The 11,544-nt window shown below is 56.8% G+C and overlaps 1 protein-coding gene across 3 annotated transcripts; it reads left to right on the top strand.

The window, feature by feature from the left end:
• The first annotated feature begins 983 nt into the window (after positions 1-983).
• Positions 984-10,632, top strand: APLP1 (amyloid beta precursor like protein 1). Of its 3 annotated transcripts, none has more exons than XM_043437297.1 (17): positions 984-1,238; positions 2,069-2,212; positions 3,023-3,155; positions 3,392-3,504; positions 3,738-3,871; positions 3,984-4,171; positions 4,617-4,747; positions 5,122-5,196; positions 6,062-6,220; positions 6,302-6,430; positions 7,839-7,938; positions 8,861-8,968; positions 9,231-9,254; positions 9,442-9,512; positions 9,741-9,803; positions 9,936-10,079; positions 10,181-10,632. In XM_043437297.1, the coding sequence occupies exons 1-17, from the start codon at positions 1,110-1,112 to the stop codon at positions 10,277-10,279; spliced, it is 1,944 nt and encodes a 647-aa protein (XP_043293232.1). In that variant the 5' UTR covers positions 984-1,109; the 3' UTR covers positions 10,280-10,632. The 3 variants fall into 3 exon arrangements, with proteins under 3 accessions (XP_043293232.1, XP_043293231.1, XP_043293233.1); XM_043437296.1 differs by having other exon boundaries at positions 9,228-9,254; XM_043437298.1 differs by lacking the exon at positions 6,302-6,430 and having other exon boundaries at positions 9,228-9,254.
• The last annotated feature ends 912 nt before the right edge of the window (positions 10,633-11,544 follow it).

Here is an 11,544-nt window from a genome sequence, read left to right as displayed (position 1 = left end):
CTGAACTGAGCACTAAGCTCTTTTAAGATACATCTAGACAAACAAATGTGTGCAGATGCGCACACATGACAGGACTGCCCCAGTCTGCTTGGGGAAGACAATTCTACACTGTATTTTGGGAAGAGAAGGAAGTGAACCCTGAAGGGGAGGCAGCAAAGGAGAGGCTAGGGGTGGGAAAAGAGAACTGTCCTGATCCTCAGAGCAAGAATGGGGGTTGACTCTTATCTTGAGGTGATAGGTACCTGACTCGGCTCATCCTTAAAGAAAGGGTCTGGGGGCTCTGGTTCATGCATCCTTGATCTAGGAATTAAAGGTCTATGACTAGGGCTCCTGGAAAGCAGAGCAGAAGGCCTGGACTCGTTGATCTTAGGGAGAAAGGGCCAAGGGCTTGGTCTCCGGTCCAGAGAGAGAAGGTACCTGGGACCCAGACTCTTGGATCTGAGGGAGAAGAGGACTGGGTGTCCACTGCTGTGGGGTTTTGGTTGATTGTTTGTTATTTTAAATCAAGCCATTTTATTGAAGGGTTTCAGAGGAGGGTCGAAAGGCTGGGAGAACAATGAGATCCGACCTCCTTTTCCTGGCCAGAATCTCCCCAGCTTCACGGTCGTTTAAAGTTCAACTGCTGTGTTCTTGATTGAGGAAATTTTGGAGGCCTAGGACCTCAAGAGGTGACCTCAAGAGGATTTGGGGGTGGGGTAGGGGCTCCTGTGCTGGCGTCCCTGGAAGAGAAGGAAGACGTTTAGTGAGGGTATGGGTCCAAGTGAGAAAACAGGAGGTGACGGTCTTGGAGAACTCAAAATCCACAACTACGAAGCCTGTGACCCAGACCCCCGGGTAGGCCCTTCCAGAGGTGGGACGCCTGGAGTCCCCCACAAGGGGGCGGGGGCCTGGCGCAGGCTCTCTCCAGGGGCTTCCAGGCTGCTCAGCAAAGCTGCCACGCTATTGTCCTGGCCGGGAAGGCGGGGCCGGCGCGGGGCGGGGCTGGCGGCGCCGGCGCAGCTCGGGGGCGTCGGCGGAGGAGGCGGCGGCCGTGGCGCTGGGAGCTCCTGTCACCGCTGGGGCCCGGCCGGGCGGGAGTGCTGGAGACGTGAGGGCGCGAGGGCCCGGACATGGGGCCCGCCAGCCCCGCCGCTCGTGGTCTGGGCCCGCTGCTGCGGTTGCTGCCACTGTTACTGCTGCTTCTGCGCGTGCAGCTCGCCGAAGGGAACCTGGCCGGTGGGAGCCCCAGCGCGGCCGAGGTGAGGCCCGGCCGGGCCCTAGGGGGTGGGGGAACGGGCGGGACCGGGCCTCTGGACCCCGGGGCGGATAGGTGCGAAGCAGAAAGCGCAGTCTTTTCAGCCAGGTGGCCAGCCCCCAGGCGCCCCTAATAGCGCTAGGCGTTCAGAAACCCCTAAGTCCAGGCCCCAGCGTCGTCCCGAAGTCTAGCCCCTTCAGACCCTTCCGACCTAGGTGACTCAGCCCCAGCCCCTGCCCATCTGAACAGGACCCGCCGGGCAGCAAGGCACCTAAAGCCAAGAATCTGGGCCCCTTTTATCCTCGGGACCCATATGAAGGCTCCCGCAAGGCTCCCAGAACCCAGGAACCTCCAACCACCGCCCCCCCAACCCAGGATGTAGCTCTCCATCCCCCAAGGACTGAGTGTCCAGGCCTGCAGGGCCCTGAAGCCAGGCCTTGTGGTCTTTCCACTCGAGAATGCGAGCGTGAGCTAGGGACGGAGGGAGGAGGGGCCAGAACGCCTGGGTTCTGGCCTCCTCCCCCGCCATTCAAGTTTAACCCCTTCGAGCTCCAGTGCGGCTGCGCTGGGGTGAGGGCGGGGCCTGTCTCCACGGCAACAAGGCCGTGAGGATCCCAGGAGACCCCGAGTTGCCATAGCAACGGCAGAGCTGGGGCGGCCCCCGGCCCAGTGGGAGCTGTTTCCCAGGGAACCGAACCTCCACAGAGGCGGGTGCGCGGTGCTTGATGGAGGGGGCTGGTGCTGGGGGTGTGACCATCTGGGTCCTAGGGAGCAAAGGACCGGGGGACTCACATGCCAGCGTCCCCCGTGCCCTCGCTGACCCCTCCGCCCCAGGCCCCAGGGTCTGCCCAGGTGGCTGGACTATGCGGGCGCCCAACCCTTCACCGGGACCTGCGCACCGGCCGCTGGGAACCAGACCCACAGCTCTCACGACGCTGTCTCCGGGACCCGCAGCGCGTGCTGGAGTACTGCAGACAGGTAGGCGGGACAGACTGAGAGGGGCGTGGCCAGCAAAAAAGCGGGTCCGAGTTGGGACCAGGTTGCCCTTAAGACGCTAGCCGTGCAAAGGCAAGGTCCGGGGAAATGAGGGGTTCAACAAGGCATGGGAAACTAGGGGACATGGCCAACAAAGAGGCAAAGTTAGGATAGGACAGGACCTGGTTTTGAGAAACTAGGTCAAGAAAAGAGAAGAACCGTGCAAACACGGCCAGCTGAGGACAGTGTCCAGTGATGAGATGAAATTTAACATTGTGGTGGACACTTTAAAGAGCAGGTGTAGGTGGGCGTGGCAAGTAAGAGGCGGGGCTAAGACAAAAAGACCTCGTGGACTCGAGTGACTGGGAAAGGGGTGGAACCCAATGGGAGAGTGGAAAGCTAGAAGGGAGGTGTGGCTATGAAAAAGCAGGTCTAACACAAAGAGAAAGGATCCTGAGAGGCCAGAGGCGAGGCTTAAAGAAGGGTGGAATCTATGGAGAGATGAACTTGATTGGGGGAAGGGGCAGAAGCGACTAGAAAAGAGGTGCGCTTAAAGGGAGAGCTTTGGGGTAATGGAGGGACCTTCATAAAGAAACCCGACAGGGAAAGGGGCGGAGCCTAAGGATGGAAGGGAGAGGTACTAAGGGGTGTGGCCAATGGCTTGTGGGGCTTAGATATCTAAGTCCTGTTCTACGGGCCTAGGGAAGAGTGGGTCTTTCGAATACTAGAGCCTTGAAAAGGGACACGCCAGCGCAGGAGCGCACCTGGTAGGGGCGAGGCAGAGGGCTGATCGCCCCGACTCGGTGCCCCCAGATGTACCCGGAGCTGCAGATTGCCCGTGTGGAGCAGGCGACGCAGGCCATCCCCATGGAACAGTGGTGCGGGGGTGCCCGGGGTGGCCACTGTGCCCACCCCCACCACCAAGTTGTGCCTTTCCACTGCCTGCGTGAGTCAAAGGCCGGGGGGTTGGGGAACGGAAGGTGGGGGGTTGGGTGGTAGTCTCCAAGGGATGAGAGTCTGGCCCTGGTCTCGGGCTCGCGTTAGGGAGCTAGGTGCCTGAGTCCACAGTGGGACAGAAGCCTCTGAGGGTAAAAGATCTGAATTCTGGGGAGGGGGGAAGTGGGTAGGGCTAGTGGCTGTGAGAGTGTCTCACACCGACGCCCCCCCCCCCCCATTTTCCAGCCGGTGAATTCGTGAGTGAGGCCCTGCTGGTGCCTGAAGGCTGCCGGTTCTTGCACCAGGAGCGCATGGACCAGTGCGAGAGTTCAACCCGGCGGCAGCAGGAAGCACAGGAAGTAAGGACCCAGCCCCTCATCCTCCCACCCCTCCCGGAGAACCCAGGATTCCAATCCTCTAACACCCTCCTCCTCCACAACCTGAGTCTGAGCCTCAGCCCCCTCTCCCCAGTGGGACAGAACCAGGAATCCAGGCTCCAAGCCCCATCAGCTCCTAAGACTCAGGCATCCAGGCTCCCCCTCCACCCTTCCTTACCCCCCAGACCTAGTATCTATGCCCACTCTTCCCACAGGCCTGCAGCTCCCAGGGCCTCATCCTGCATGGCTCAGGCATGCTTTTGCCCTGTGGCGCAGATCGGTTCCGAGGTGTGGAATATGTCTGCTGCCCACCTCCAGCAACCACCAACCCTTCTGGGACAGCAGTCGGGTGAGTGAGAGGGAACCCTCCAGGCCCAACCCTCCAGGCTCCTGAGGCAGGAGATGGAAGCCTGGGGACCTAGGCCCAGGTTCTTATTTCCTTGGGTCTTCTGCTCCCTCAGTGATCCCTCCACCCGGTCCTGGCCCCTGGGAAGCAGAGTTGAGAGGGGCGATGACGAGGAAGAGGAGGAATCCTTCCTGCAGCCAGTAGATGATTACTTTGTGGAGACCCCACGAGCTGACGAGGAGGAGGAGGAGGAGGAGAGAGTCCCACCCTCAAGCTCCCAGACCCCTGCAGGGGTCAGCAAAGGTGAAGCCATCTCTAAACCCCACCCTCTCCACCCTAGAAGGAAGATGATTTAAGAGAGCTTTGGTGTAGGGGCATTTGAGGAGGGACCTACTGGGGAGAAGCCCTGTGTGGGGAAATGGGAGGGATGGGAATGGGTTTGGATAAAGTAGAGGTGGAAGGGCCACCCTGTCAGGAATGCAAAGGGTAAGGGTGGTTTGGGGGTACCCAGAATTGGTATGTCTGAAGGATTATTTGGAGGAAAGCTTGAAGGATAGTGTGATAGATTCCTAAGCTTTGCAAGAACAGGTCCAATTCAGAACCACATCTTGTGTGATGCCAGGCAGCAGCTATGGTTGAAGTGAACACATGGGGGTCTCCACTGCACTCTAGGAAATGCAGTTCTCTAGGAAGGGAAGCTGATCTGGGGCTGGGCTTCAGGCTGACTCCTGGATTCCTGGCCTTGCAGTGACTCCCACCCCGAGGCCCACAGATGGTGTGGACGTGTACTTTGGCATGCCTGGAGAAATCAGTGAGCATGAAGGCTTCCTGAGGGCCAAGATGGACCTGGAGGAGCGCAGGATGCGCCAGATTAATGAGGTGATGGTACTGGGGGCCCCAGGATCGCCCATAACACAGAGCTCCCTAATTACCAGGAAGTTGCTCAGGGACACATTGAGACTACCTCTCAAGGCTCCCCAAACCTCCATCATCCCCCAGCCCTCAACTCGCCCCTAAGATGACCAAGGATCCCCAAGCCACGTAGAGTCCCACTGAGACACCACCAGAGTCCGTGGCAACTCTGATGCATGGTACTCTTCCACTTTAAATTCCTTCTGAATCCTCTCTCTCATGGCGATCCAAGAGGCCGTGGGACTTAAGGGATCTGGAGACTCTGAAGAAGAATGGGATGTGGGGACTTACTGGATACAGCAGAGTGACTTCTAGGATCCTGAAGCTCCCCTTGTCCCCAGGTGATGCGTGAGTGGGCCATGGCCGACAACCAGTCCAAGAACCTGCCTAAAGCCGACAGACAGGCCCTGAATGAGGTAGGACAGCCTCCAGAGTGTCCTACTTGGGTACTTGGGCGTAATGGGCTTCAGCCTGGCTCAGGCTTTTTCTGGCCTCATCCAGTTTCACCCCTTCCTACTGATATGGGCTTCTCCTGGCCCCACCCCTACACTTGGCTCCACCTCTCTTGGCCTACATCCAATCTGACTTTGCTTTCCTCTTCTTCCTCCTCCCACTGGCCATATTTTACCCAGTCTTAACTTGATCCTAACTTCTAAGGGCTGGCTCTGGAGGCCTCTCCCAAGCTGGGGCCCTGCAGACACAGCCAAGTCCTTTTCAGCCTCTCTTTAATGCTCAGCCCTGCCCCCTCCCCTGACTCTGGTCCTGACCCTCTCATTTCACTTTTACCCAATCCCTCCTCAGTAGACCCAGCCTCATCACTCTCCTACCCACCTCTCTCAGCCTCACCTTGGCACAACCCTACCCTGTGTAGACCCGGGCTCAGCTTAGCCCCATTCCCTGACTCCTGCTCTGGCTCTACTCAGGTTTATTTAGTTACAGCTGTCTCCAGTGAGCCCTGCCCAGGCCTAAGCCCCACCTTTCCTGCAATACTTGGTCCCTTTTGGCTTAACACGGGCCAGCTCTGTTCCTACACTCTTCCTACCCATACAGTGGACACCTTCATCCAGGCTCCCAGTAGAGCTGGTTCTGCCCCTACTCTACCCAGCCACTCCAGCCAGTCTCCTGTCTTCTAGTCCCACCCCAGCTCGACTCTGCCCAGGCCTGGATCCATGGCACCCCACCCCACTTATGGTCCAATAGCCCTCCCTTTCCAGACTCCCTCTGACCTGGGTTTCATCCGGCTATGCCTCTCTCCTGACCCTGTGCCCACCCCCTCGCCAGCACTTCCAGTCCATCCTGCAGACCCTGGAGGAGCAGGTGTCCGGTGAGCGACAGCGCCTGGTGGAGACCCACGCTACCCGAGTCATCGCCCTGATCAATGACCAGCGCCGGGCCGCCTTGGAAGGTTTCCTGGCGGCGCTGCAGGGGGATCCGCCTCAGGTACGGGAACCGCAGCGCGGGCGGAGGGTAGAGGGTGGAGTGGGCTGGGACGGGCCTGGGCAGCCTCCCTCCCTTCCACAGCCAGAGCGGGTCCTGCTGGCCCTGCGGCGCTACCTGCGAGCTGAGCAGAAGGAGCAGAGGCACACACTGAGGCATTACCAGCATGTGGCTGCCGTGGACCCCGAGAAGGCCCAGCAGATGCGCTTCCAGGTGCTCGGTTCTTCCAGCTCCCAAATACTCTGCCATCCCTCGGACCCTGGTCTCTTGGACCCCCATCCCTCAGATGCTGCTCTTGCCCCTCAGATCCTCTTTCTTTTATAGCAATTCATTTTTGAATCTATTTCTTTTGGGCTGAGCTGGGTCTTTGTTGCTGTGCAAGGGCTTTCTCTAGTTGTGGCAAGTGGGGGTCACTCTTCTTTGTGGTGCTCGGGCTTCTCACTGCAGTGGTTTCTCTTGTTGTGGAGCACAGGCTCTAGGCATACAGGCTTCAGTAATTATAGCACGGGGGTTCTGTAATTGTGATGCACCAGCCCAGTTGCCTCATGGCATGTGGGATCTTCCCAGACCAGGGATCGAACCTGTGTCCTCTGCATGGGCAGGTGGATTCTTAACCACTGGACCACCAGGAAGTCCCTCAGACCCTCTGTCTGCCCCCTTGGACCTCCTTCATCTCCCTGGATCCCCCCTTCTGTGCCTGCGACCCGTTCTAATCCCTCAGATCCCTACTTCCTGACCCTGGAACACTGCCTCCATCACCCCCTGTGCTTCTGACCCCTTTCTTGTTCTTGAATTCCCACTTCCTATCCTTTGGATTCTTATTTCCTGTCCTAGAATCCCCCTCTTGTGCCTGGAACCCTGTTCCTGTCCCTCAATGCTGCTTGTTCCCTAACTCTGCTTGTTTCTCCCTGAAACCCTTGTTCAGTGCCTTTAGATCCTAATTCTTATCTTTTGGATGCTCTCTTCCTGTTCAAGAATACTGATTCTGTGCTCTTGAGCTCCAAGCTTTGCCCTTGAGCCACATCATTTCTAACTTTTTTTTTAACAAGCTATATTTATTTATTTTTAATTTTTGACCACACCCTGTAGCACATGGGGTCTTGTCTCCTAACCAGGGATCAAACCCACATCTCCTGCATTGGAAGGCAGAGTTTAATCATTGGACCACCAGGGAACTCCCCACATGACTCTCCAATTCTACTTCCTTCTCCAAAACCCCCTCAAACCTTGCTTCCTACTCCTCAGACCCTACTTTCTACCTCTCCCCTGACTCATCTCCACTTCCTGTCTTCTATACCATAGTCTCTGTACCCTAGACTTACCTGGCCTCCTGTGCCCAACTTTTCCTAGCAGCTACTCCTTTTCCCTCTTCCTTACTTTCGTTCCCAAGATTCTCACATCCTGTCTCCTGTACATCTTTTCCTTTTCATTGTATTTTGCTTCTCTGCCTTCAGTTTCCTGTCCCCCATGGCCCAATTCCTGGCCCCTGTACCCTCCTTCCTGTCCATTGTAGGTGCTACTATTCCTGGGACCCTCCTGACCTTCCTCCTTCACCCGGCCTCGGTTTCCCCTTCTGTAGCCCACGCGGCTCAGTTCATCCCTCACACTCATTCCCCAACAGGTGCAGACCCACCTTCAAGTAATTGAGGAAAGGATGAATCAGAGCCTGGGGCTGCTTGACCAGAACCCCCGCCTGGCTCAGGAGTTGCGGCCCCAGATCCGTGAGTGCCCGACCATGACCCCCCCAACCTTTGACTCCTCTGCCATTTCAGTTATCTATTCCTATGTAACAACCCCCTCCCCTCACCACCCAACACACACACACACAAACTTAGTGGCTTAAGTCAATCATTTTCACTGCTCATGATTCTGCCATCTGGGTTGTGCTGGGTGCTTCTTCTGCGGGTCTTGTCAGTAGGCAAGCGTGTAGCTACCTTGGGCTAGCAGGTCAGCTAGCGGCTGGAACTCTGGCACGAATGAGCCTCTCTCCCTTCAGAGAGGCCTCTCTTCTCCATGGAACCCCTCCATGCAGTCTCTCCAGCAAGGCACGTGGACTTCCGTGGTGGTTCAAGCTCCCCAAAGCACCGAAGTAGAAACAGCCAGGTCTTCTTAAGACCTGGGCCCACTTGGTTAAAGCAAGTCACAAACCCAACCCAGATTTACACTGTGAGATCTATTCAAAAGCATGAATATCAGGAACAGTAACTGCCCCCCGCCCCAGAGCCCCCAGATCTATTGTAATTTCCTCTTGGATGTCGCATGCTTAACCCTAATTCTCCTGCTCTGTAAGGGGGCCATTCTCTTATTTATTTATTTGGCTACACCCTGTCTTAGTTGTGGGATGTGGGCTCTTAGTTGCGGCATGTGGATTCTAGTTCTCTGACCAGGGATGGAAACTGGACCCCTACATTGGGAGTGTAGAGTCTTAGCCACTGAACCACCAGGGAAGTCCTGAGGAGGCCATTCTCTTGAACTTCCATCTCCCTCCTCCAACATTCCACTCCCTACTCTCCCACATCTCACGTATGGCTCCCCCCAATCATGCTATTGTTAGGGTGCCATTCATTCACCCTAACAGGCACCATCATGTTTTGTGGATCCCTGTACTCATGAAATCACCCCCTTTCTGCATGTTCCACTCAGAGGAACTCCTCCACTCTGAACACCTGGGCCTCAATGAACTGGAAGCCCCTGCCCCAGGGGGCAGCAGTGAGGACAAGAGTGGGCTACAGCCCCTGGATTCCAAGGATGGTGAGTCAACCCAAACGTACATAATCCCAGGCTTTGGAGGACAGGCCCTCAACCTCAATTCTAATCCCCTAAAGTCTGGAGGTGTCTTAGCCACCGGGTGAGCGGTAGAGGGTGGGAAGGAATGTCTGGGGTTGTGGAGGCCTCTGGAGAGTCCTAGATCCTCCCTCCTCGGCCCCCGGGAGGGGGTGTCCCCACACTTTCTTCAGTGATGCTCTCCTCTCTTCACGGTTCCACCTGTCTTGTCTCCTCTGGCTGCCAGCAGACACCCCCATGGCCCTTCCCAAAGGTGAGTAGCTCATAAAGTAGCCCCTGGTCACCACATCCTTCTGAGTCCTTGAGCCCAGAGTGGAAAAGGGCCCACACACTGGGAACCCCAGGCCTCCTGGGGTGGGGTCTGGTGCCCCCCAACCCTTCCTCAGGCAGGGGTATCACCATTCTGGACTCTCAGGAATGAGATAGGATTTGGGGGTTAGGGTCCACAGAACAAGATGCTGCGTCCTCTGGGAAAGACAAGATGACCCCCCTGGAGCAGTATGAACGGAAGGTAAGCCAGTCAAACCTGTGGGCACCTGAGGCAGGGTGGGAGGGGGGCTGGACTCTTAGGTCTGCAGGGGGAGCTCGTGGGGGGCTTGGATTCCTTGGCCTCAGAGGGAAGAAGGGCCTGAGGACATGGACTTCAGGGTCCTAGGGGAGAAAAGGGCTGGGGGATGCCCTCCTGGGCCCAGGGGAGGAGGGGGCTGGAGCCGACTCCTGACACCTCCTACTCCCCCAGGTGAATGCGTCTGTTCCAAGGGGCTTTCCTTTCCACTCATCGGAGATTCAGAGGGATGAGCTGGTAAGAGGAGGAATATTCAGGGTACTTAGGGGGAGAGGTCAAGAGGTCAGTGGCTAGACTGTGACTCCCGAAGCCACACAGGGCCCTGGTCAGCCTCAGAGATGGCCCCGGCATCCTCTCCTCCCACTGCAGGCCCCAGCTGGCACAGGCGTGTCCCGAGAGGCCGTGTCCGGTCTGCTGATCATGGGAGCCGGCGGGGGCTCCCTCATCATCCTCTCCCTGCTGCTCTTGCGCCGGAAGAAGCCCTACGGGGCCATCAGCCACGGAGTGGTGGAGGTAAGGGACACAGAGACCTGGGGCGGGGAGGAGCCCCGGAGCCCGGGAGATCTGTGGTTGGGTCCCCACGGCCCACTCTCCCACCCCTGCCCCCGTTGCAGGTGGACCCCATGCTGACCCTGGAGGAGCAGCAGCTCCGCGAACTGCAGCGTCACGGCTATGAGAACCCCACCTACCGCTTCCTGGAGGAACGACCCTGAACCAACCCCCTTCACCCCTTCAGCTGAGCCCAGACCTTCCCTCTTCCTGGAACCCCTGAACCCTAACTCCCAGCCTGGGGGAGAGGGTGAAAAAGTTCATTTCAGACCCTTTGTGAGGGGGCTGAAAATTCTTATTTCCCCTTTCCAATTCCAAATTCCATCCCTAAGAAATCCCTGGATATTCCCAGCTGCCCTCCCTGCCTCCTTGAGACCTCCTTACTTTAATTTATTTTGTACGTTAATTTATTGTCCTTAAGGTGACCAGCAGCTTGGTCCCAGCGTCTGTTGTTCCCTGGAATTCATCCTCCCATGTGTCCTCCACTAATATCCCAATAAAGTTCTCTTCCCCACCAGGCCATCCTCTGTCTGTCTGGGGAAATCAGGGTGTAATCAGTTCTGGACATTGGTGCGCAACCCCACCCAGGCCTCCTTCACATTCTTAAACTGTGTGTGCTCAGTCGCTCAGTCGTGTTGGACTCTTTGCAACCCCATGGACTGTAGCCTGCCAGGCTCCTCTGTCCATGGGATTTTTTAGGCAAGAATAGTAGAATGGGTAGCCATTTCCTCCTCCAGAGGACCTTCCCAACCCAGGGATGGAAACTGCCTCTCCTGTGTCTCCTGCATTGGCAGGCGGATTCATTAGCACCCCGGTCGATCTTTAAATTTGGGGGGGACCTTGGAAGGGGGCGGGGTCCAGAGGTCTAGGATAGGCTCTCCCGCCCACCAGGAGCTTTCCGTGGTACTGAACAGACTGCCCCTTCTAGGCCAGTATCAGCTAGGTTTCAGGCTGAACTCCAAGGAGACTTTGCAAACTTCCCTTGCCTTCTACTCATACACAGTCACATACAGCATCCACCCCTGACCTGTGAGCTCAATGAGGGACAGGGAATCTTGAGCCGTACTTCCCATTCCCGAGTCTTCATCCCTTCTTGGGGAGGCGATAGGAGTCCCCCTGGCATGTGGAAATTCAACCACGTGTCCCAGTAAGGGTTACGTGTTGCCTGCAAGTGCATCCCATTTTGTGACATGCCAGAGCTATCCCTCTATACATTACTTGCTTCAAGAGGGTTGTTATGAGGATTAAAAGGAGTAATATTTGTTGAGACATTGGAATTGTGCCTGGCATTTTGTAAGTATTTGTTGAATAAATTCTAAAATGACATGGGAGCAAACTCATGCCTGAGCCAGGCACTGATCCAAGGGCTTTACATGCACCGGCACACTCAGTCACCCCATGAAGTAGGTACTGCAACTATCCTCATTAA

Source organism: Cervus canadensis, chromosome 18 (genome assembly GCF_019320065.1).
Source record: "Cervus canadensis isolate Bull #8, Minnesota chromosome 18, ASM1932006v1, whole genome shotgun sequence".
NCBI lineage: Eukaryota > Metazoa > Chordata > Mammalia > Artiodactyla > Cervidae > Cervus > Cervus canadensis.
The sequence above is the reverse complement of the archived record's forward strand: the minus strand, read 5'-3'. Positions and strand labels throughout refer to the sequence as shown.

Bases quoted from the DNA above. Each gene is read 5' to 3' on its own strand.
- APLP1 (XM_043437296.1), top strand. From the start codon at position 1,110: ATGGGGCCCGCCAGCCCCGCCGCTCGTGGTCTGGGCCCGCTGCTGCGG. The intron at 6,221-6,301 runs GTACGGGAACCG...TCCCTTCCACAG, and splicing joins TGCAGGGGGATCCGCCTCAG to CCAGAGCGGGTCCTGCTGGC. The intron at 9,513-9,740 runs GTAAGCCAGTCA...CTACTCCCCCAG, and splicing joins TGGAGCAGTATGAACGGAAG to GTGAATGCGTCTGTTCCAAG.